At 35.6% G+C, this 27315-nt stretch overlaps 1 protein-coding gene across 3 annotated transcripts in view; it reads right to left on the bottom strand.

The window, feature by feature from the left end:
- Nucleotides 1-27315, bottom strand: part of CEP112 (centrosomal protein 112) — a 284870-nt gene that overhangs the window by 26592 nt on the left and 230963 nt on the right. For all 3 annotated transcript variants that reach the window (XM_087956092.1, XM_087956091.1, XM_026678787.2), the window contains one exon: nucleotides 7216-7305. In XM_087956092.1, coding sequence (XP_087812218.1) covers nucleotides 7216-7305 — 90 coding nt within the window. The remainder of the gene's footprint in view (nucleotides 1-7215; nucleotides 7306-27315) is intronic.

Consider the following 27315-nt stretch of genomic DNA (forward strand, 5'->3'; position numbering starts at 1 on the left):
GCCTACTTCCTGGGTCATAGTTTAAGATTCTTACTTTTGCATTTTAAGTTATGATTTTTGGTAAACCCATATTAGTTAGAGATAATGGAAGTTGTTGTGGCATGAGATTCTGTTTTTCCAACAGAAAAAAATCCTGATTTTTGTGATTGTTGAAGTCTTGTACTAGCACTAGAATGGGATTGCCTTTTTCAAGGGACTAAAAAAGTTCTCAATTTTGGTTGTTAGTATTTAGTTGACCTTTAACATGGACACATTTCAAGTCTACATTTCCTCCCAAAGACTAGATATTGGATTTTAAAAATAAAAACTCAGCCTTCAGATGTGGAAATCCTATGCTAAATATGAATGTCTATTGTTATATATTGTGGTTACTGGATCAATGGATGCTTTATAAGAACCTTTTCACATATATGAGGGTTTATTTTGAACAAATTGTTTGTTACCTTATATAAATTTAATGAATTAATTTAAACAATACTGTCTATTTAGAAATTAATTATATCCATTCATCAAAATAATCTCAGGCAATTCAATTCGTCTACCTTTGCAAACTCTAAGGCTCTAATTAATATAAGTAATTAAAGAGTAGGTAATCATTCTAAAGGTGCCTATGAGAATGATTCAATAAAAATCTAAGATATTATGGCCAACATAGAGAATAATCACACTTCCCCTATTATGTTTCCACTTTCCTTTCCCTACCACTACACACAAACATGGTTGTTTCTGAAGATCATTGGAACAGCTGGAATGTTGTGAGATGCTATAGCAGGACAGGGAAATTAAATGACTTTGATACAACCAAGAATTTTTAAGAATGCTGATTATCAACAAGACATCTCTATGAATAAAGCAAAGATACTATCATGGTTTTTGATATCAAATATTTAAACTCCCAAATTAGACATTAACAGTACATTTTATATTAGTCCTAAAGAATTTGTTTCTATTCATATACCACAGATAATTATATTTCTTTGAGATTAAGACATTGTAATGAAAGTTGTTTAGCAAGCAAAAATTTCAAATGATGCATCATAGCTATCTTAAAACAAATTTATTTAACTGGCATAAAAACAAAAAAGTTAAGCTGAATGTTATAAACATCCAACATTTATTAAAAAAAAATCAGCTTGAATAAACTGGAATAATAAACACTCAACTGGCAAACTAAATGTGCCATTGAATCATTGTTCTCTTGCAATTAAGATTTCTGTTTTCATTTTGCACTTTGGAATGAAATAGGAATGTCAGTTTTTTTAATGAATGTTGTCCAGGCCTTGGTGCTCTCTGAGCTTGTTTGGTTTGCTTGCAGAGGTTTGATTACTAAACCAGGTAAAATCATCAGTGAGTTTTAATTTAATGAATTAGTAAAGTTTAATTTAATGGATTTTATTTCTAGATAATCTCAGAAATGTGGATTTTTCTTGCTTTTTAGTTTATTTACTTCAAAAGTAGCATTAAAAGCTTAGAAAATGTTACTGAAATGTATCCCTCCTTTCTCAGTAACATTCCCAAATGATGAGTTATTTATTCTCTAGTGGGTTTAGTTTGCCTTTTCTTAATAATAAGAGAACTTTGCTTACTGTTCTCAATGCACTGTCCTGAGACAACTTGGAGAGAAGCTGTAAAGGGATGTGCAAGCAGTCAAGCTGGCCTTCTTTTCTCCAAAACCTGTCCCCAGCTAATCTCTGTGGAGCTTGCCTTGAACCAGTACTTCTAATTTCTAGATACAGTTTGTTTTAATTTCAGCTGAGGGAAGTGTTCAACTCAAATTGTTTCATCCTGAAACTAAATCATTCTTTTTCTTTCACCAGAATGATCACATTGGAAGACTTTATTTTTTCTACAAAGGCTTCACTGGTGACTTCCATGTAGCTGGTAAATCAGCAGAGTTTAATGTTCCATGATTCACTCTATTATGCATCTCCAATTGAACAAGACTGGGATAGAAATAAACTATTCCATCCTTACTACAGAGAGGTTCACTGTTCTTTTATTCCATGGGAGTATGTATATTATCAAGAGTAATGCAAACTCAAATAATTCTTGAGATCTTAGCCATGAAATCACTCCAAGCTATGGCTGAGTTTAAAAAGATGATAACTTCATGTGGACTCAGCTTTTGGTTACAATTACAATTACTGACTCCCTACAAATTAAAAATCAGGTTGATCTGTAGGTTCCAGGTTTAAAAAGTTGTGGTGAAAAGGTATAATTCAAGTATGACCAAGGATGCAGGTTATATATAGAAAATCCATGCTTCAGTATAAAATGTTATTCAGTAGGGCTAAGCAAGATTTCTATCTAAAACCCCTGTTCAGTCTCTAGATAAGCAGTTTGAACTAGACTGAACCTGAATCAACTTTCCTCCTACACTAACACTGTAGCTGTACCACTGCTATCAAGAATACACACATCAGGACTTCATTGGACATGGCTGCAATGTAGCATGTAGGTTGTTCTCTAGTGAATTTGTTAGATATGAGCATAAACTTAGAGGCAGTTCTCATTTAAAAACAAGGCAAACATGGAGAACTAAGATACCACCCAATAAGAAATAATAAGAAACAGTCTTGTGCTTTTAATTAAAACCACAGTTTTTTTCATGTCTCATTCATTTGTTTGTTGTTGTTATAGAATCAAAACACAAGACTTTCTTTTTAATGAAAAACAGCAAGCATTTAAATAAGCTTTTTTTTACTTGATGCAGACTTGTAAAAGCCCATGAAACTGTCTTTTGTAACTATGCCAAAGGAATTTTTGAACCTTTCTAAAATGTCAAGACAATAGTATCTTATAGAAGTAGAGAAGAGTCCCAATTAGGTGTTTTTTTTATGATAACCATTACTGGTTTCTGCAGATCTATTTGTAGTTAGCGTGGATAAGGATCAACAATGAAAGGGAGCTATCATTTTGAAGTGGCCCATTCAATTCTTCCTTTGTGGAATAGTTAACACTAAATAATTAATTGCTTCAGATAAAAGGATGTAAAATATTCTTTTAATTTTCCTAGCCCTAATCAGACTTGGAAAAAAGAAATGCCATGGAACATTACAGGTAATCCTCAACTTACCACCTTAATTATCTCTTAATGACTGTTCAAAGTTACGATGGACGTGAAAAAAGTTACTTATAACCAGTGGTGGGATTCAAATATTTTTACCACTGGTTTGGTGGGCGTGGCTTGGTGGGCATGCTTTGCGCGTGTGCACACACTTTGTGTGCATGCGCACAGCAAACATGCACTTTGCGCAAGTGCAGAGGTGTTTGCACAGGTGCAGAGGCGTTCCAACTCACCTCCTGCAAGCCTGCACTCTCCCGGTCGCTTCAGCAGCGGCACTCTTCTGTGCTGCACAAAGCAGCTGTGCTTCAAAAGCAGAAGATAACGGTGAGTAAGGGAGCCCGGGTGGGTGGGTGGTCTCAACAGCAGAGTAGCCGAGAGAACCGGTTCGGTCTCCGCTGCTCATTGCCGCTACCAGCTCAGCAGAACCGGGCCGAACCAGGAGCATACCACCACTGCTTATGACTCATCCTCAAAATTATGACTGCCACACCATTCCTGCAGTCATGTAATTGCATTTTGGGCACTTGGCATCTTGTGAACATTTGCAACCTGTGGTCATGTGATCATGTTCTGCGATACTGTTTGCAGTTTTCCAGCATAAAACTCCCATTGGATAAAATGCTTTCATACTTATGACCATATGGTTTACTGAATGACCACAGTAATTCATTTAATAAACAGCATAAAACTCGGCCTTGTCACATTGTGCCTCAACCTAAAACTGCAACAACTTACAACCAAAATTCTGGTACCAATTATGGTCATAAGTCAAGGATTATTTGTATTAGAATATTTGGGTAAGTGCATTACTAAGTCAATTTTTTCTATAAGGTAGCTTTTTTTTCTTTAAAGCTACAGAATTTTACTTTATGATGGCAAATTTATAGGTGAATTTTCCAGGTAGCAATTGATGTCTCATTATGGAATAAATGGTGTAATTCAACTTTTCATGAAGAAGCTGTCCCTGAAGGATTTTACAAAATAACTACCAATTACAGACATATCTTTCTTGGGAAATGGCTAGTTAGCTACGACTGCATTTGAAGAAAGCTGCTTGGGTTGACCAGTTTGAATCTGGTTTCAGATTTGGATACAAACCTGAAACAGATTTGGTCACATTTGTTGTTCTTCCTGGATTATTCAGCAGCACCTGGTTCCTTAAGCATGAAATCTTGATGGGGCAGCTCTATGGCCTGAGAAGTAAAAAGGCAGCATTGCATTGTAATAACTCTGTTCCTAACTGCAGGCTTGCTACAAAAAATAGTTACGGAAAATTCCTATTCAACTTATTTATGTCACTGAATTCTGTTCCTTCCCTTGTCCTGCTTAACATATTTTGGGTACTGCTATCTACAAGTTTGGGACATGGTAACTCTAATATATTCAAAATGAATCAGAGGTGCTAGAGTCTAGCTAGACAGTTGCCTAGTGGTAGTGACGGGTTGAGCAGGGATCAAAAAATCAGTTGATCCTGGTAAGACTGAAGTTCTGACTGGAACTGGAATTATGGAGATAGTGTTTTCTATATGACTGCATGTCTGAATACATGAATGCAACTTTTGGATCCAAAGCTTTAACTATGAGGAGCACGTATATACTTCAAGCTGATATGGTAGACATAAAATTTCTTGAAGAAGGATAGCATGACTTTACTTATTCATTCCCTAATCGTTCACTATACAAATATTTTCTTGTTTGAAATATTAGTTCTAAAATACATTTTTTATTCATTCAAAACCCCAAAAACCCTAAAACAAATCTGCCTAGATGGCCTTACTTATACTGTACCTTTTAGCCTTGCTATAAATACTACTTTTAAAATATAAATATTAATTATCTGACACTAAATAAAATGAGTATCAACTAGTTATCCTTCATTGGGGTTTTAATTTTTCCAATCACCGTGTTATATAGAAGTGAAGAAAGTTTTATTTTATTTTTTTAAAAAAACATGGGAATAGTAAAAATGGAATCCTTCCTAGGATTCTACCATTTCATGTTCACATCATGCTACTACATATATAATCCAGATATTAGCTGTGAATTGAATTAAAATTACATTAAATAATTCCCCTAGTAATATGCATGTTCATGAATGTGAAATTCAAGTGGGGCACCAGAGAGTACCAGATATTCAAGCAACTTCTTTTCCATATTTTATTGTTTCTTTCCTATTTTGAGTACACTGAATATTTGACTTGAAACTGAAATATTGGATTTGAAGTACTAACCTATTATCTTAAACAGACATAAATAGTACTATTATAGACTAAATTATAATAAAGTAAATCATGAAAGAAAATGCAGAATTTAAAATAGTTACATACTTTTTTCCTTTCAGGGTGCATATAAATATGGATATGAGATAATAGCCACTATATCATAGAAGGAAGTTCTCTAACTTGTTGATCTATATCCTTATATTTTCTTCTAAGACAAGCATGGAGAAATGGTTTTGGGCATAACAACAAACTGAATAAATAAAGCAAGTATATTAGTGATGCTAACTTTTTTCCTTTCTAGAAAAAGCTTTAAATGTTTGAATAGTATTCTTAACATGCAACAAAATTAAGTGCTTGATAAGAAAGAAATTTATTGGTGTTCATGCCACACTTTTTTTCTTTTAAAATGCATGAATATCATGAAGTCACTCCAGTAGGGGATGGATAAGAGACACACAGTCAACAAATACGTTGCAAAAGTTGGGTTTTATTCACAATTACATGTGGCCCTTGTTTAACAACCACTTTTTAGTGAGCCTTTAAACTTATGATGATGCTAAATGCGTGATGGATATGACTGGACCTCATGTGTATATTGCTCAGTAATGTAATTCAATTACAACATTACAGCCCCACTCCCCATAGTCATGTGATCATTTACAACCTCTTACAAGCAAAGGAAGGAAGGAAGGAATGAGGAAGCTGGTAGGAAGTCTCAAATGACAACCATGTGAAGTCCTTGCAAATGACCTGCAACAGTTTGCTTAGCAACAGCAAGTGGAAGTGCTGTTGCTAAGCAGTATTGTGTCATGTTGCGCTTTACGACAATGTCACTTAGTAGTGGAAGTTCTTGTCCCTATTTCCATTCTTAAATGAGAACTACCTATGTTTGTTTGCTGTGTATAAATTATTAAATGAGAACTACCTATGTTTGTTTGCTGTGTATAAATTCTTACCACAAGTTCCTTCTTATAAATGGAGATAACTATTATTACAGATAATTAAGAATAAAAGGAATTAGGACTTTAAATAAGCTCACAACGCAATGTTTCCTAACCTTGAGAATTTCCAGGATGTGGACTTCCACTCCCAAAATTCTCATCAATAGTCATGTTAGCTGTACTGGCTGTGGAATTCTGAGGATTCCAGGAAGTCCATATTCCTGGAAATTCCCAAGGTTGGGAAACCCTACCCTAAGGCAAAGATCAGGAACGTGACTACAAGAAAGAAAAAGTGAAATATCATTTAAAATATAAGCTACTACATGAATATACTAGAAGTTTAAAGCTTCTATTTCCACTTTACATCAACATCTAAAGATATTCGAATAGACAGCTGCTTCTACAACAGAGCAAATCCTTTCTTCCCTTCATGCATTGTATGTACACCATGCAAATCTAATCCAGGAGGCCGGGAAACCCTTTGATTTTAGAACTGTGCAGAGAGATGCAGAAAAGAATGCCCCATCATAATGTCAATTCTGCTGGCAGATAGATATCAACCAGAGGGCCATAATTTCATTCATTTAAACAACATTTTAAAATTCTAATTTGTGAAGTAATCATGGTTTAAGCAACCCCAGATATCCCAAGTAGAATTTCTCAGGCAAGAAGTAAGGGACAGCAAGTGAATCTAAGGCTTATATGTGCTCATGTTTGTAATGCTGACCCATAGTTTAATATATGTCCCCACAATTATTTATTTTAAAAATAAATGTATAACATGAGACTCAGGACATATGAAACCAAGCACTGTATACACCAAATCTGAATCAATCTCCTTTTTATAAATTCCACTCAGAAAGTACAGCTTGCCAAAAGATTGATAAATTAATAGCCTAAATAAATAAATATTTTATACTATCTTTATAAATACAAAAATAGCATTTCTCTAAAAAGCAGAAATCTCTCAGCAAAAGTATTATACCTGTTCCTGTGCCTCCAGATCTTTCTGTTGCAGCTTTTCTTCTGCAGAGTGCATCTGATTGTGGTAACTTTCAATCTCCTCTTGTAAACCCTGAAACAATATGTAAAAAAATGCAATCTGTTTTTCCAGAATTACAAGCAAACAAAATAAAAGAAACTCTGCTTGCACCATTCATGGATTTCTTAAGTTCCTTTGTGACAGTTACCCCTGAAATAAGTCTCCCCCTTCCTCTCACTAAGCAGCCAGTTCCTTTCTACAGCCACCCTGGCAAGCCAATAATTGTATTATGTAGAATAAGACATACAGTATTACTTTGCTAACAGAGAAAAAATAATATAAAAACTTCTGCAAGCTCATGTTTATTGCTTCTTCTATAAGGACAACATTAGGCCAGTGGGACCAATTTACTGAGAATCTAAAACAGCTTCCTGTGTTTTATAACTTAGGTGCCAAACTGAAATGCATCTATAACAAGAGACCCCAAGATTAATTGTTTTTCCCAATGAACTGCATTTATTTTGCAATATGATATAAATCCAAAATACTGTGGATCTATTATCCATTTTCCATTCAACTATGCAGAACAGACTAGTCAGCAAATACGGAATGTGATTCATTTGGGAACTAAAGACACATTGAAGCAAAACCTGTAAAGTGCAAAATTTCTAAACTGGCTCAAAGCAACTAAAATAACTCATAGTACAAATATTTAACAGAATCCTCTTCTATCTCTCTTAAACAATAATGGAATAGTGTATGTTTAAATCATTTACAGGATGAATGGCAATTCAGATAAGATAACAGGAGTACTTGCGATAGATCTTGCATAATTGTTTTAAAGTAATGCCAAGAATTAACTTAAAACTATTAACGCTGCTGTACAGCTTCAACTTCTTCTGATACCAAAACGTTTAGTCAAATAGCACAAGAGAGCTTCAGATCTCCTCCGTTCTGTATTATTATGCACTGTACAAATAACAAAGCATGTATAATGGAAGTCCATCAAAAATGCATTGCAACATAACAGCCTAAACTGATTGCTAAGAGAAAGATTTGCTGTGTCTTTTCTTGTTCCTTCATCTTGAAATTGTTTTTCACTATATTATACAAAAAAAAGGGGGGGTGGACCTCTTGAATGTAAAATTTGTATTATGTGAGCAGGCATATGCCTGGATAAAGCAACATGATATCCACAGGCACCTTCTGTTCTGTCTACAAAGTACTTTGGTATTATCCGCAATTTATTTTATGTGAGGGAACGACTTCAAAGTAATGAGCTAACCCTCCATGCTGTCTGCCATCTTTATTCCACAGAACGCCTCTGGCTCCCATGAGACTCAGAGAAATTCTTCAGAAATAAAGGCAGGAGTGGCTGGAGGCACACTCTTGCTTTTAAGTTCTCCTGGCCAGCTGGGAGGCAGAGGGAAGGAAAAGACTCCTAGCATTGAAGGTGCCTTAAAAAGGAGCAAGATTTAGAGATGACAGCGAGGCAGGGGAACAAATGGGACTAGGAAATCGGAGAGACTGTAGAGAAAGCATTTACTCTATTTGGGTTTTGATGAAGCCATATATTTTCATGATGATTAATTAACAGGAGGTTAAAAATTAACTGAGATGTTTGTGGTGAGGCTCCGATCCCACTTCTTTATCCATGTTCTAAAAACTAATTTACTTATTTTTACTTATCTTTTTGCATTGTGATTTTTTTAAATATTTGTGACATGGTGAACAGAAATGGCAAAGCAACACATTTAGAAATCAGTGTTTACCAGGTCTTTCACGTTATTCGAAATTCCAAATGCTCCCACCAATGGGAAAAAACTGTCAAGAATCAGATGCAACAGATTTCTGTTTTGTACATTGTGCTATATGTCAAATCCAACCTAGTAAAATGAGCTTATGGCTCCCTCTTGCAAGTACTTCTAAGATAAATAGTATTTACTAAATAGTTTGTGTTATGGAAAAAAAACATGTATAAAATTAATTGTAACACTTTGCACATTTTCAAACCCAACCTAATTAAATTAGCCATACTTACGTTTTTGAAATTAATGGAATAAATAAAAAAGAGTTACCTGGTTTATTTGGTCTCACTGAATCTAAACTGAATCAAAATGATTTCCTATCTGGATCTTTTGCTTTGGAGGCTAGCACTTACTGGTTATAGTCCTCTGTAAAAAAAAAAATTCTTTTCTTCTGGACAAGATCGACAACATTCAACGAAGTTAACTTATCATGGGTTTTCAAACTATCCACTGGGGCCATTACCATTCCAAACACATGATAGGAATGAATAAGGAATGAGGGTTGACATTCTGATCCGTACTATCAAGGGACATTGAAACCAACATTTTATAGTCCTCAACTTACAACAGTTCATTTAGTGACCATTCGAAGTTATATCACTGAAAAATGTCAGTTATGAGACTTTTTTCACACTTATGATCACTGCAGCATCTTCATGGTCAAGTGATCAATCAGACGCTTGGCGACTGTCTCATATTTATGATGGTTGCAGTGTCCCAGGGTCATGTGATCATCTTTTGTAACTTTCTGACAAGTCAATAGGGAATCCAGGTTCACTTAACTGTGTCATAACTTAACCACAATGGTTCGCTTAACCAGTGTGGTAAAAAAGGTCATAAAATGGGGCACAACTCACCTAACAAATGCTTCGCTTAGCAACAGAAATGTTGGACTCAATTGTGTCGTAAGTCGAGGACTGCCTGTATTTGCATTAGTTTTAAAGCAGCAACCCTCTCCCCTAAATCTCATCACAAAATGACAGATGTATTCTGAGCTCTTTTTTAGGCTTGTGTCTAAGCCTACTGCTATTTAAAAATCTAGCGAAACCTATATTTATCTAGCTCATTGATAAGAACAGAAGGACAAGGACCACTGTATAATGACTACTTCTATTTAAGGATAGTAATTCCAGCATGCTACAAATCAAACTGAAATGCCATTTCCACTTGTGCAACACTGGTGTAATGTACCATTTGTTCTTTTATGATGTGGATTGGGTAGATTGTTAGAGAATTATAGTAAAGATGGCCTTGCTTTGAATCAGGATTTATCATCAGAATTATTAGATTGGATGATTACATTTCTTTTGTGAAGCTACATTAGAAAACTGACAATAGATGCTTCAAAAATAGAAAGCAATAGCAGAAAATGTGGGTTTTAATCTTAAGCACAAATAATAACAGTTCATTATTTTAATTTGCAGTATTAGTGATATCAGTCAAGCATACTCATGCCATCTCACTCTTAATAGATGATAACAAATATATACCCTAAAAACCAGTCAAAAATATTTCCATAGACATTTAATTAGAGACGCACTATTAACAATTTGGAGGAAAATAAGGAAAAAACATTATACAAAAGTACCAGTATGGATTTCAACAATGGAGGCAATGATTCACCCAAACAATTTGGAGCTTACCAAAATGATTAAATACAAAGACTTATTAGACCCACAAGGAAATTTGAAACCGAGGCTGGATCTTCAAGAGCAAGGACATAAAATTGATCAGTGGGTTTACCTTCAGATTCAAAGCAGATATAAACAAGACAAAAAAGAATTCGGAATTAATAACAAACTGCAACAGTTAGATAAAATTTTATTAGGATCAAATAAAAAAAACATAACAAAATTTTATAACTACTTATTAGAAACAGAACTAGAAGAAGAAATCGAAAAAGGGAATATGATTGCTTGGAGTAAGAACGTAGGGCGCAGCATCACATTAGCGGAATGGGAGAAAGTTTGGGGCAGAAACAATAAGATTACCAAATCGGCAGCATACAAGGAAAATCTTTATAAAATGTTTTATAGATGGCATCTCCCCCCTTCGAGGTTAGCGAAGATGCACCCCAACATGAGTCCGCATTGCTGGAAGTGTAGGAAAAAAGAAGGAACCTTTTTCCATATGTGGTGGTCTTCTGCAGAAACCCAAAAGTATTGGAAGAAAATCAAAACTTGGTTGGAAGAAATCACCAAAGAGCAGATCGAATACAAACCAGAGTCCTTCCTACTAGGGATTTTTGATAAGCAAATTTCCAAAAAAACCAAATACATAACAATACACATTTTAACAGCGGCCAGATTAGCCTTCGCTCAACACTGGAAACAACATCAAATTCCATCAGAAGAAATGATTATTGAAAAAATCTCAAAATGCGCAGAAATGGATAAATTGACTTTGGCGCTAAAAAACAAAGACACTTCACTATACTATGATAGCTGGAATTGTTGGTATAATTGGATAATAATATATTATAAATAATATATTATAAGGCATAAAAGAAAAGTATCAATACATAATAACGAGGTAACAATATAAGTTGAAAACAGGTGTGGTTATATGACACAAGTTAAGGTGATGAAAACAAAAGAAGATCTTGCAAACTGTTAAAATAAGAATACTTTTAATCCTGTAACCTCTTTCTTTCTTTCTTTTCTCAAAATTCTTTCCCTCTCTTCCTCTTCTTTCTTCTTTCTTTTTTTCTTTCTTTCTTTTGCTTATTTGTGTATGTATTGTGACTGGTTTTAATTGTAAAAATTAATAAACTGTATTTAAAAAATAAAATAAAAACCCAACAATTTTGGAACATTTCTGGTTTTAAAAGTTAATAGAAGCACTATTGTGCAAGCTTGTAAAATACTCAGTTGAAGACAAAACTGCTCATGTTACTGTAAAGTGAGAATGTCAGTGTTCTATATTGACAGTAAATCAGTTTGCAATGTTTACATTATTATATATGTTTCTTTCACCACTTCTCTTTACACAAATGAAAGATAAACATTATGAAGGGAAAAAAAGGAAGAAAGCTGTGAGCATCAAAGGCCTCTCTCCCTTTCCCACACCAATCTGCCAACTAACCAAACTTTACAGTCGGAGCTATAATAAAATAACAAGTTCACATGATGTTCAAATGATTAGTTTCTAAATGTGATCCAACTCATAAATTGCCAATTCAGTAATGGTGGATCTTATGACTGCTGTATAGGACAGTCACTACCTTTCTTATATTTATTAATTTGAATCTTCCTTTTTATTTGGGCATGCAGAGGGCTCCCTATTCTTATTTTCTCTTGCTACGAATCTTTGAGGTTCTTTAAACCTGAGTAGTCCATAATCTGTGAGATTCTGTGCTAAGGGTGGACATGACTTCAAGTATCTCCACTGCCCAATTCTAGTACCATGTCTTCATCACATGATTGTCACTAGGCAATCAGCAAACAGTATGGATACTTCAAATTTTTGAGGACCCAGTAGGAAAATATAAAAATTGTTTTACCAACAAGCCTATACTGATGCCAAATTTTCATTGTAAACATTCTTCCAAGTCAAAGTGGCCTCTAAAATCAGTAACGATCTAAGCTGGAAAATAATGATGAGAATATTTAAGAATATTTAAAATTGCACCTATGTGAAGATCCTCAATATCAATGAAATTATCTGAGAGTAATTCACAGAGCAAAATACTAAGAGTGTTTTTTTTCCCCACACAAGGCCAGCTGCTTTGTATGGGTGACTGTTATCACTCATCCTTAGAAAGTTCCTGCATATTTGCTATATTGTAAACGCTAGGTGATGAAATGAAAATTTATAAATAAATGGCATCTGACCCTTTTCTTACCAAATGAAATGTTACATGAGATTGAATCATTGATACCTTTTCTTCTACATATAAAAGAGGTATATTTACTAGTAAATATTGTCAGGAAACAGCAACAATAATAGACACCTTATATACATTCATTTGGGATCCATATTTATTCTGTCCAATAGAAAATTGTCTTCACCTGCTACAAAACCACCTTACTTTAAAACAGTGCTCTCTAAATTTGATTTCCCTAATTATCTAAGTTCTCTACTTTAAAAAAAAATACTATTAAATAATTACAGTTTTGGGATGCAATAAACGTTTTCTATTTCGGTATTTTTCAAGTGACTTATAAAGATCTTGCTGTGAAGAGTTGTATTATAGCTGACCTTTGAACAAGGAAGTATTATGCTTGTTTTCTTATTCAGGTGCCCCATGTCCCATCCCATCCTTTGAAAGATACTTAAAAATCAGATAAGGTCTACTATAACGAAGTGAGTGCATTATGGAAGAGGCAATTTATTTTATTTATTAATTCAAGGGAAAAAATATATAATGTACTTTAGAAATGTGTTACTTTACCCTGAAACTGAATGAAAAAATTTATATATAGTATATAATCTTGCCCCAAGGTCACCTGACAAAGCTTTCTAATTTTTTTTTCTCTATATAGAAGAACATGTTCTGGTTGGAGTTACCAGATCTACAGCTTTCTTATGGCTGATCCCTTGACCTGCAACTATCAAGGATTCAAAAGAAAAAAGAAAATCTATGATTAAATAAGGCAGGCAATGTTTTCAGGGTATATACCCAACAGTAATTATTAGTAAAATTTTGTAAGCATAAACTATATCGAAGTTGATTTTAATTTTCCATATGGTTACATGCAAACTTTTACATTAAGGTGGATCAGAAATCTTATAGGGACATAATTTAAGTGGGTAGGCCCATCATTTGGGGAGGGGGAGAAATGACTCAAGATTTTTGTTACCCTAAAATAATAGAAAGGCATACCTTTGATTCTTGGTGTCTGCCTATAAAATTTGGGAACAGGATTTCCGGGGCCTACAATAAAGGCGACTTAAAAGCCATGTTGCTTCCTTCTGGCATACAGACTCTAGGAGTAGATGATTCAAAAGCCACAGCTATGGAGCAATCATAAGTGATTTTCATGGCTTACATAGATAATTTGAATCCATATTGAGACTTTCAAAATGTTTTTACCAGATGTTTACCACAGAAAAATATATATCATGGGACAGTTTTCCAAAAGTAGCATGAAGTATACACTACTAGAAGATTCAAGAAAAATTTTCATACTTGTAGGGTAAGAAGTCTTATAATAGCAACCTGACTGACCTGCACCTTAATGCCCTATGAAAATGTTTACCTTTGTGTTCAGTTAAAATGCAGCATAATTCTTAAGCAGTTGAGGATTAAGGCTCACTGGTGCCCTAAGCACTGACAAATCTTGGTGTGTCCCCCTTTTGTACATACTGTACAAAGTTTATGTAGCTTGGGCTACATAAAAGTTTTTGTGGTGCCCCCTTTGGGCCTGGTGCCTTAAGCAAGTGCTTAGTCTGTTTAATACACCACTGTTCTTAAGGCTATTTGGACCTCATTTATTAAATGGTTAGGAAATATGCTTTTATTCATAAAGTGATGTTTTGATGAATGTGTGCATAAGATTTTTATATGTATTGTTATAAATAAAATTAAGGGAACAGGAAGAATGAATAAAGAGTTTTGATATAGAATTGTTAGAACATCCACTTATACTGCATATTGTTACCTCTTTACAAAGCCACCTGAAAGAAAATTGAAAAACAAATTCTTGTTAACAATCCATTTATCTTATAGGACTTTGTTATAAAGCAATTTCACAAGCCTGCAAAAATGGATCAAGTAATTTGGGGAAAAACAACTTTACTAAGAACTCTGCAAAGAATATTTTAGCTGAATATATAATAGTTGAATCTCATTGTATCTGTCCTAATTTTCTTATGAGATGCTTTGAGAAGCACCGTATAATATTCTTGTAGTTCTACGAGGCAAATCTCCAAGAAAAAGACTGTGTCAAGTCTGTCTGGCAACTTCATATCAATTAAAACTCTGAATTTCCCTTCCCTTTCTAGAAATTCAAGACTATAGGTACCATACCTGTTGCGGTATGTGGACTGTATCATTAGTTTGGATGTGGATTTACATTACAAATCAACTTACAAATGAACAATCTTTATATCATTAGTTATTTTTCAAGAACCATTTAAAAGTGACCCAATGAGATATGATATTATCCCATTGGTTAAAGTGACTGTTAATTTGCTGTGGTGTGTATGACTTTTGTTGGAAGTCACATTTTAACTATCTGCTTTCCTATTGCAATTATAATGAAAACTGATCCCACCAAATTGAAGTTTCATTTCCAAAGCTAAGGAGAGTGTTGGCTGGGCAGGCCAGCTTTTTGACATGAAAACAGGGGAGGAAAGGCTCCCTGCTGTTGTAATGAGAATCATCCCAGTGTAATTGATGATTTTTTAAAAAAGGAATGCAACCAGGAACAATGCATTGTGTATCCTACCAAGTACAAGTTTAGAAATCATTATCTATCCCTGTCGATTATATCAATTATCATCATAATTCCTCACTGTTTTGGATAACAGCATTTATAGACATAAAGGTAAAAGTAAAGGTTTCTCCTGTCTAATCGTGTTCAACTGTAAGGGGCAGTGATCATCTCTATTTCCTAGCTGAGAGAGTTAGCATTGTCCAAAGACATTTGCTGTGGTCATGTGGCTGGCATGACTATACACCGAGGCACATGCAACATTGTTACCTTTCCACCAAAGTGATACCTATTTATCTATTTGTATTTGCATGCTTTTGAACTGCTAGGTTGGCAGCATCTAGGGCAAGAACAGGTTACTCATCACATACTCCAGCAAGAGCTTTCTTTTCTTTGATTGTACAATTGAGATTCTCTCATTTTATAAATCTACAATGGGACATCATTTTAGTGCAGATTTGATTTGTCTGCAACAAAAACAAAATCACCACCAAAGAACAAAAACAGAGCTATATCACCACGTTCTAAGGCTTAGATTAGGGTTCACAAAAATATAGTGTTACTGCACTGGAAAAACCCTAAGGAAATGTTGACTATGCTTGGGAATTATTAGAATTACTGCTTAAAAGGAGAGGAGATACTTTATGATAGCATGAATTGGTTTGACATGATGATGCTTGTAAAATGTTTCGAGCTTAATTCACAGAAAAATCCCTTTGTCTCACAATGGCTTTAGCAAAGTAACTATGTGGATAAAAATGAATTCTGTGAAGAACTAGAGTAACCAAAACTATTTACACCACATCTTGACTAGAAATATCTTCCATCTTTCTTCATAAAGTTGCTAATGTTTTTATTTTTCCAGTCTAAAATTATTTGTGTTTATTTACCCAAGAGACATATCTTGTTAACATTTAACTAAAAGTGACATGTATTTCATAGAATTAAAATGACAAAGCAAACAAGTTTCAGGGAGAACTGATTAAGTGAGGAATTCTGTCCAATATAATGAGCCTGGTAAACAGAAATAATTAGCTCTATATATTTGTAAAAAAAAACAAGCAAGAATTCAGAACTGCTTCAGAAGTTTCATACTTTCATTTTTAAAGAAAGGATGATTTCAACTGGATAATCAATTTGACTTTTTAGAACAAAACTGATTTCTGTCCCCACTCTGGGTGTTTGGAGCCACCTTGGGGAACTTCTAAATGTCAGCTAGTTGCTGACATTTCCTGCCTCTTTGTGGCTCGCATCTGACATGATGTGGCAATGACAGGATAATGCTGGGCCAAATGGGAAAAATCTCTAATTATGCCAGTAATATCACACATTTTGAAAGGAGTAACACCGAGATTACAGGAACAGCAGCATGGTTAAAAAAAAAAAAGGGTGGGGGGAAAGATCTACCCCACCTAGCTTTCCAAAGGAGAAGTTAAAAATAAGTAGACTATAAAGAGAAAAGAAATGCAGCTGGTAATGGTAAAGTAGGGGGAAACAGTACTTTGATAAAAGATAAAACTTTTTTCTCCCACTCTGTCTTTGAAGTGAACCTTAGCAGACCCACGAACAAACATGGCAACTTTGTCATACCAATGTATGCACAGTGCATTGTAGTCAAACAATCATAACTAAATCCCTAATTTTTCTCATATCTAGATTGAGTCCCATTTAGCAACATTTGATTCTGAAGGCTAAGCACTCTATGATGTCTTTATACTGCAGTGGGCTCATTTAATTAACCTATTTATTACAGATTCTTTTTATGTTTTAAAAATGCAGTGAGATATTAAATGTATGCCAAATATTTTTTCTGCCCTTGATATCCTTTAAAATGTCACCTGCTTGTGATTGCTTAATATCTCAGATTTAAATATGATCCTATTGATGATGAACTGGCAAGAAAATAAAATGTTGTGGCAGACATCTTTAAAAAACTATATATCCCCATATATCTCAAAAGGAATGCTTAATTTCAGCTGATTACTAGAGACCTTAACTTTAGTTTATTTGTTAATTCAATTTGTATGTTGCCCATTTCGCTAAAAGGTGACTCTAGGCCATTTACAACCAATACAATTCCAACAACAATACAAAATATTGTAAATATTTACTGTAATTACTAAGTTCTTCTTTTTTGTTTGTGCGGAAAGAAAACAAGGGAAAAAAGTTTGTGCCCAATTCATGTTTTCTGTAAATGCATGAAAAAAAATATTCTGCAATTACTGCAGTCAAGCAAAATACAAAAAGTTGTCCTGGGTAATTGAATTATTAAAGTGGTTGACCAGCAACATTGTTGTTCTTCCAACTTTTTCGTTATCCTGAAATGGGAATAAATAATCTGGCATTCATTACCATATCTACATGGATAGGAATCTGAAGTTTATACTGTCCCAGAACTGAAATATATTAAAGACGTTTTATGTTTATTATATGTACAGTAGTATCTTCAAGTATCTGCAAAATCCCAATGAGAATTTAAATTTCTCATCTTCGCGTAAAGAATATAGAACTTTGATTTCTGGTGTAATTGATTTCTTTGACATCACTTAATAATATAATTTTCCTCAGAGTGCTGACCAAATTATAAATCCAAACTGGAAAGTGAAGCAGCTTGCACATGAATAAGTGATATACAGAATCTAGTGCAGCAATTTCCTTGGGAATGTTTCTTCGTGCGTTTTTCTTTATCTTACTATAGAAAGAATTCATAAATGCTTCTAGGTTACGTTCAACATTTTCCCAATACATTCATGTGACTGGGGATTGTGTGCAGTAGAGACAGTATTGCTGTAAATAATGGACAGTCTTTCTTTCTTTTTCTAAACTATATTAGTCACCTTACTGCAGTAGCTCTCAAATGATGCATCTAAAAATGCTAACAATAGACATAAAACTTGGTACAATAATGACTTCCAACAATCAATTCACAGCTGCTCAGTAAAACAGTAATTCTGATACATGATTTACTTTAAATTAAAAAGCCAACGGGATAACAGAAAATAGAATAAACCAGGTATATTATTTTCCTTATGGTGACATTTAAAAACTGGAGTGTTACTACTAAGAAAATCTATGCATGAGTGGCCACCTGCTACAGTTCACTTGAACAGAAATCTCCCTCGGGATACACTGTGAATCTAAGCAAGGACAGAAATTAATGTTAATAACCAAGTTCTGAATTGGGCCTGAAAATGAACCATAAACCCATGAAAATGATATAATAGGATCATAACATCTGCCTACCTGCCATATTTTATATCAACTGAAGTTTCTAGATCATGGCTAGCTTTGAAGTTTTCTTGTTATTACTCTGATTGTAGCAATAGCATCAAACCTCAATCAATGTCATCTGAGTTCATTTAAAATTTTAAATATTTTTTTTGTGAAGATGCAATCTTCACAAAAAGATGCAATCCTTGTTTCATTCACTCTTCAACATTCCTGTGAGATTGCCCAATTCAATTTTTTTGAATAAATGGTGACCTGAGATCGTATCTCATTTACGCATTCAAGAGACAAAACCCACATTTGTAAAGCAGCTGCAATTGTGCAGCATTAGAAAAATTGCTTTTATACAAAGATGGAAAAATAGTTATGATGTATAATAATCTGTAGTACTATTATGTCTCTAAAGGAAGTTAAATAGCTATTACTATATGAAAAGAAGAATCTTATTCAGAACCTAATATAAAATGTAGGCAATCAGAATAAACCGTAAAGCTAATCTGTGGTCAGTGTAGTATATAATTTTATGAAAACCTTCAAAATCAAAATCCGATCACTGTCAAGCAACTGTATTACTATCAAATACTAATACTAATGGTTTAAGTATCAGAAATATTAGGACATTAGTGGGACTTCAGTAACATAATTGTTAGCCCTTCCTCATACTATTCATTGCATTTATAGTAACAATAAATATTGCATGTTTTCTCAATAAACACATTTTATATACTCAAAAAATACTAGAACAACTTTGATTAGATGCCATCAAATCAGTTTCAAGTCTTAATAACCATATAGCTGGATTAGACTTTCTCTAGAACAACTGTAGCAAGTACAAGAGCCATGGTGATGCAGTGGTTAGAATGCAGCATTGCAGGCTACTTCTGCTGGCTACCAGCTGCCAGCAGTTCAGGAATTCGACTCACATCGGCTCAAAGTTGACTCAGCCTTCCATCCTTCTGAGGTCGATAAAATGAGGACCCAGATTGTTAGAAACAATATTCTAATTCTGTAAACTTCTTAGAGTGGTCTGTAAAGCATAGTGAAGCAATATATAAGTCTAAGTGCTATTGCTACTTAGGAGGAAAAAGTTGAAAAATTCCAATTTAAATATGAGAAGATTTACAAATATTCTTTTATATAGAATTGCTGTTAAATTGTCAGAAACATGTATTGCTGAATGTTTTGAAGTTTCATAGCTAATCTCTAGTTATTAAAGCTTGGACTACCATGTGTTCCGGAAAATAAGACTTATCCCCAAAATTAGTCTGTTTGATTTTTACATGTGCTCATAATATAAACCCTACCTCCAAAATAAGCCCTAGTTAAGACACTGCCCACTCCATCCCTTTGGTTGTACAAGTTGGAGCAAGGTGCATGCGTAAAAATCAAGCTAGGGTGGGGTGTGGGTGGAGCTGCTCCATGCGCCCCGCACCCGCTTAGGACCACCACAGCCAGGCCCACCCATGCCCTGTCACCTGTCACACCGCTGTCCGACTTCTCCTACTTGAGTGGTCTCCCCACTTTATAGTTGTAAAAATCACACCGAAGGTCTGGCAATTAAATGGGTTAAAAAAATAATTAAATGAGTTTAAAAAAAACCCTTAGTATGTCTGCTTTGAGACAGATAACAAACTGCACAGTTTTTAAATTTTTTAAAAAATCCTGCCTATATTATATTTATAAATAACTCAAAGTGGACCTAAAACTTCTTCCCCTTTCTACCATGTTTCTCTGAAAATAAAACCCAGTATTATTATTATTTTTTGCCCCCCAAAATAAGCACCAGATTTATTTTTGTGGGATGTTTTACGTGCTTACTTTAGGACCGCAGCAGCCAGGCCTCCTATGCCCCAAAATCTGTTGCACCGCTACCTGACTTCTTCTGTGGCCAGACACCACATGGCTCATCATGAATTGTGTTGGTGCCACCACTTGCGATAGGCTGCATGGCATGTCGTGCCAATGCCGCCACTTGAAGCAGGATGCTTGCAGGCTATGTAGCTCTTCACACTGGTGCCGCCGCTCATGGCAGGAGGCCATGTGGCTCATCATACCCGTGCTGCTACTTGTGGCACGACGCCACATGCAGCATTACACCAGTGCCACCCCTCACATGCACAATGGCATGACGCACTATGCAGCCTCCTGCCACGAACAGCAGCACGTTCACAACGATCCACGTGGTTTCTGGCTGCAAAAGAAGTCAGGCAGTGGCACAACAGATGTCAGGGTGTGGGAGGCTTGGCTGCAGTGGTCCTAAGGTAAGCGGGTAAGACAGCCCCCCCAAAATAAGACCTGGTGCTTATTTTGGGGTACAAAAGAAAATAAGATCGGGTCTTATTTTCAAGGAAACATGGTAGAAGGAGGAAGGAGTTTTAGGTATGTTCTCCACTTTGAGTTATTATATAAAAATGATAAAAGCAGGATTAAAAAAAAATAAAAAGTTGCACAGTTTGTTATCAGTCTCAAAGCAGACATGTTATTTTATTCTACCCATTTAATTGTTGCCAGACCTTTGGAGTGATTTTACAACTATAAAATGGGGGGAGCACTCAAGTAGGATAATTCAGATAAGAATTTAATATGCCCAGACACATGATAGATTTAAAAATTACTGAACGTGTCCTATGCTAAAATTGATTATAAAGTCTTGAATATCACCATAATTATCATCATAAATTGTGACATTTTTTCAATGGCCCTGATATGGTTCAAGAGATAACATGGAAACCCAGACTATTGGGCCCAATATGGTCTCTATGTGATCTAAATCAGGGGTATCAAACTCAATTTCATTGAGGCCGCATCAGGGTTGTGTTTGACCTCGGGGGCGGGGTGAGCATGGCCTGGGTGAGTATGGCCAGCTTGACATCACTTGTGTTAGAGGCGCCTGCAGTGGTCCGAGTGCTCTGTCAGGGAAAACGGGCTCCTGAGCTCCATTTTCAGCTGCACCAGCCTCCTGCAGGCCTCTGCCAGTGAAAACGAAGCTCGGGAAAGCCATGCACGGCCCTCCCAAGCTCTATTTTTGCTGGCAGATGCACCAAGGGCTGGTCCTTTGCTATTTCCAGGGTGGCCCACGGACCAAATCTAAGCCTTGAGTTTGACACCCCTGATCTAAATTAAAAGCACAATTAGCATATGATGTAATGTTGTGGCTCCGGGCTTGGATTCAGCTCCTGTGGCTGATATGAGTTCAAGTGAGGAGGACATGGCAGAAAAATATGAGCCGGCAGGGCTCAGTGATGGGAATAGTAACCAGGATGAGGAGATGGATGTGACAAAGGAAGACAGACCTGAAGTATTAGAATTGTCAGGACCTTTGACCTCCTCTGGTTCCTTATCTGATCAACAGCCGGGAATGGCTGACAGGGAAGTTTTGAGAGAGTCTTCTAGTGGAGATGAGAACTTGGAAAACTTGTGGTTAAATGTAAGGAACAGAAGACGATTAAGGAGGCAAACCCAGTTAGAACGAAGGAGGAGGGTGAGTCAATAATTAAGGAAATTAGCACGTTGCCTCAATGAGTATAAAAGGACACAGCTGGGCTGGTAAAATTTGCCAGGAACAAAGTGACTTATTGCGTGAAGACGTTACAGCAGAAGCTCTGAGGCTTGAGATTTTTTGCCAGGACTGGTTTGCCGAACAGAGCAAAGATTGTTGCTGTGGATTGTGATTTATGACAGCCGTTATCTTGTGAGACTTCTTTCTGTTTGATTTACTTTTGAAACGGCTGCTTTCTGTTTTGCTCACTTTAATTTTGAAGGGGAGTCATAACAATGTAATATGTAGTTTTTAAAAGTTTCATGCAGATATATAATCCCAGACAGTGTCCTAATGAATTACAAATCCCACCCTATTTCACTTTTCCAAGAATTAACCAATCTGATGGTTGACAGAAAATACATATGAATAATAACTGCTGCAACCAGGTATAGATTTTTCTTTTCAATATTGTAATTTTCTCTACAATATTCTACAATGAATGTATTCATAATTTTGGCTTGCTGACAGATTCCACAAGCTAGAGAATTTGTTTAGAAGAACCCTTGCATTCTTGTTGAGGTATGTTGGCAATAATTGCCAAGGAATGTTGGCAATCCTATGCATTTTACACAAAATATGGCAATGGTAACAGAACTTCAATCATAACAGTTAATGTTTCACGCCTCAAAATACAACTCTAGCAGTAAAACTATCAGAATTATATTGGCTGAGGTCTCCTCAGTAATAATATAAAAGGAAGAAGTGCCCCACTTCTCTGACCTGAATATTACAGTTGTGCAGCATTTTGGATTAGATTCCAGAAAGGTTCTCTTTGGATTATTGCATAGGTGCACTTTTGGAGTGTACAAACTCTGTATCGGTCTGCAGCTCTTTAAAGAAGCCACTCCTTTTCCTAAGATCACACAGTGGCTATAAAAAGCAGCTGCATGATCCTGGAAAAAAGGTTCATTTGCTTTAAAGAGCTGCAAGTGTGACATTCATGATCTAAAATAGGTTTGGGTTTTTTAGGGGGAATTCAACCCAAAGTACTTCAGAGCCTTAGTAATTATGATCTGATTCGCCGATTCACTAAGTTGTGATTTATGACCCAAAATAGTATGTGGATAATTGAAATCAACTTGCTGGTTGGTTTGAATGCTTGAATCATTTAAAAGCAAATAATTTGTAAGACAAATTGATTTCAGCTCTCCAGTGTAAGCCTTGAGAAAACAGAAGGATAACAGCAACAGTAAAACATAAATATAACCTTGATGCTTAAATACTGATGTTTTGTGCAAGGTGACTATTTCTTATTCACTTTATTCCTATAATAGCTTAATGAACAAGTACATTCGTTGTGAGAATGACTGCTGAAGCTCATCAAATTGGCTTAGTGGCTGATTTATGACCCAAAATAGTATGTGGATAATTGAAATCAACTTGCTGGTTGGTTTGAATGCTTGAATCATTTAAAAGCAAATAATTTGTAAGACAAATTGATTTCAGCTCTCCAGTGTAAGCCTTGAGAAAACAGAAGGATAACAGCAACAGTAAAACATAAATATAACCTTGATGCTTAAATACTGATGTTTTGTGCAAGGTGACTATTTCTTATTCACTTTATTCCTATAATAGCTTAATGAACAAGTACATTCGTTGTGAGAATGACTGCTGAAGCTCATCAAATTGGCTTAGTGGCTGAAGGGGAAGCATCTATGTTATAATATATTATAAAAAATAATGAAAAATTACAAACTAATGCTTCTAGTTTTCATTCTAGTTGTAATGAAATCATTAAAAAACACATATTACCAAAAGTTCTGTTAATTAAAAAATAATTAAAAAGAAATTTTACACTGTTATGTAAATAAATATGAAAGCTAAACCTGGAATTTTGTTTTTAGCTTGTTTTTGACAGATATGCTTGAAAATCTATGACACTCAGTAAGACTCATGCAAAATCTAGAAACCAGTTAAGTGCAAAAAAAACAAAAGTTCTGGAAGGTGCACTAAAACCAATGAAAAAAATGGTTCTTCCTTTTTTTTCCTGCCTGCCAATGAGTTCTATAATCACATCTTCGAATGCATTCTACATGATATATCTGTGCAGTGTACATGTGAATCAACTGTTGATTAATAAAAGTTCACTGAGTTTTCTCCAATATCTGAGGTAGAGATTAAACAGATAATTTTAAAAATGGCAAGCAACAAAACACCAGGTATAAAACATTTATAGATCTTTTTGGTGCTAAATGTTGTCACATATATATATAGATAAGGGGATTTTATTACCAGCTTTAATTAGGCTTATATAAGCCTAATTTAATATCACCTTCAGTGTGCCAATTATTGTCCAATCTCATTGACTGATGGTGATACAAAGATTTTAACAGCAGTCTTAGCAAACAATCTGAAAAGCGGCTGGGTGACCTTGGGCCAGTCATTCTCTCTCAGACCAACCCACCTCATAGGGTTGTTGTTCTGGGGAAAATAGGAGGAGCAAGGTGTGTTGTATACATTTGTTGCCTTGATTTATTTGTAAAAAAGTACAAATGGGATGCAAATAAATAAATCTGCCTGTGTGATTTTCAGCCATCCAGGTCATGGTTGTCCTGAAGATGCTTTCTTTCAAGAGGCAACTGGACTTTCTGGTTTTTCTTTGAAGACATTTTGCTTCGCATCCAAGAAGCTTCTTCAGCTCTGACTGGATGGTGGGGAATGGAAGGATTTATATTCCTTGCAGATGGGACATTTGTATTATTTTAGTGGGTCGTTAAGGTCACCTGGAGTGTCATCAGGGTCACCAGAGTGGTGCAAATGGGTGTGGAGCCTTCTTGGACCTGTTGAAAGGACTGTGTTGTAGACTGGAAATCATCTAGTACAGAGGTGTTAAACTCAAGGCCAGCGGGTTGGTTAAATCTGGCCCACGAGGCCAGTCTGGAAATATCAAAAGACTGACCCGCAATGCCTCTGCCAGCCAAAACACTGCAGGGGGGCATGCGGCCCATTTTCAGCCTTCCCAGCCTCCAGCAGCACTCTGCCGGCCAAATATGGGCTGTGTGGAGGCCCCACCCATTTTTGGCCTCCCCGAGTGCTGCTGGAGGCAGGGGAGACTGAAAACGGGCAGTGTGGGGGCCTCACAGGGCCTCTGTGTGGCCAGTTTTTGGCCGGAAGAGTGCTGAGGGAGGCCATGGAGGCTGAAAACAAGGCATGGGGGGGCACGTGCAACCCCATGCCCTGTTTTGGCCGGCAAAGTGCTGCGGGAGGCATCTGTCTCATCTCAGCAGAGCCAAAGGCAATCCCAATGCACCGTCCACTCTGTCCCATTATCCCCCATCCCTCTGTCTCTGCATGCTGCCAGTGCTGCTGCATGAGCCTCCCGTGAGTCAGGCAGCTGTGTAGCACATCTGGGTTTCTTGTCTTCTCCCCTCCGCCTGCCTACACAGTTGTAGGGCCTGTGGGCTGCAGCTGTGCTAAGGGGCCTGTGGGCTGCAGCTGCTGCCAGACCCCATTGGCCCTTGCATGCTCGCCGCTTCTCCTGCTGGCCATGCTCATCCTTCCAGGCTTATTTTCAGGGTAGGGCTTATATTAGGCCCACCCAAAAAAACAGGCTAGGGATTGTTTTAGGGGTGAGTCTTATTTTGGGGATAACATGGTGTGTGTGTCTCTGTGTGTGTCTGAGTGTATCTATAATTTATAATGTAATATTGCATGACATTAATTAATTAAAGGATCACGCAAGAAATACAGTTCCTGACAACGGAAATGCAATGTTTATTTTATGTTTCCTATTACGTGTTCAGCTTGAACAAATAATCATTATGGTAACATTAAATCAGACTATAAAATATTCTTCTACATTAATTATTTCTACCAAAAAGTCAATTGTTCCACAGCAGAGGCAATAATGCTATTATGGTACAATCATAATCTTGTTCCTTCCTTCTATAGGAGAAATTTTATAAACATTTATATAAAGACATAAAGAATTTATTGAAGAAATACTTTGGACAATGAAATCCTTTAAATCAATTCTTCATGTAACAAGGTACTGTACATAATACTTTTTGAAGTGAACAACTCTTTACATGAATCATCATGACTGGAAAATTCAATATATGCTATATGATGAAAAAAGAACTTAAGGAAAATTATTTGGTCACTGACAATACACGACAGCTAAATCACACAAAACTATTTTAACCAAAGCTTTCAAAAGACACTCCAATCGCCAAAATAGCAGCTGTCAATAATGGCAATGAACCAAGAAGTTTATACTTCTAACTGAAATAAAGATCGATTATGTAAAAAAGAAACAATGTCAAAAAGTTATTAGAACTTTAATTCTATTAATCTGGGTTTTATATCATGTATAACAATTTTTATTTCACAGTGCCTTTAGTCTGGGAAGTTCTGGTTCATGATTTTATGGCTTTCTAACTTACACTACAGGGAGTGTTTGATGTAGGAATTAAAGATAAGTAGTTCAGAGACCACAAGCTCTAGTCCTGCCTTTTCTATAAAAGCCAAATGGAATGATTCACAGAAGAAGGCAATGGCAAACCACTTCCAACACAATGCACAAGATAACTGCATGAAAGATAACTACATAACTTGACTATGTTGACGGCATCAAAAGAATCCTTGTTTCCCAAAGTCCAAATCTGATTTACATCAAGATATAGCAACTTTAAAGGGAAATTTAAAGGAAAAGTATATCAACATCTTATATAATATTCTGTATTTTAAAACACTTTTTAATATTGTATGTAAATATTTCTACCTCTATTTCACCAAATTCATGGCTGTGTTTGAAAGCTCCTGTGACAAATGTGAAGAAATGCATAAGCACCAGAGTAGTTATTTTAAACAAATCCACCTTATCTGATGTTAACTTCTCGGTACAGTTGGATTTGTACCAACTATTCACTGCTTTAGACATTGAGGGTCTCCCGTGACTGTGAGGCTATTTTGCTTATGGTCTTAGATATGTAGTTTTCAAGGTTTATTTATATGTAATTACAATTATTATTGTAAATTATTGATACATTTCAATGAATAATATCTCCATTCTGATTCATTTAACAATGAAATAGCAGAATAAAATGAATATATTTAAAAAAAAACTCAGAAAATGTACAGAGAATGTAATCCTATAGATCTTGGAAGTTAAGTTACACTAGGTTTCATAGGACTTGTTTTCATCATG

The sequence above is a fragment of the Notechis scutatus genome, chromosome 2 (genome assembly GCF_049901735.1).
Source record: "Notechis scutatus isolate UNSWTSFEM ecotype Mainland chromosome 2, rNotScu1.2, whole genome shotgun sequence".
NCBI lineage: Eukaryota > Metazoa > Chordata > Lepidosauria > Squamata > Elapidae > Notechis > Notechis scutatus.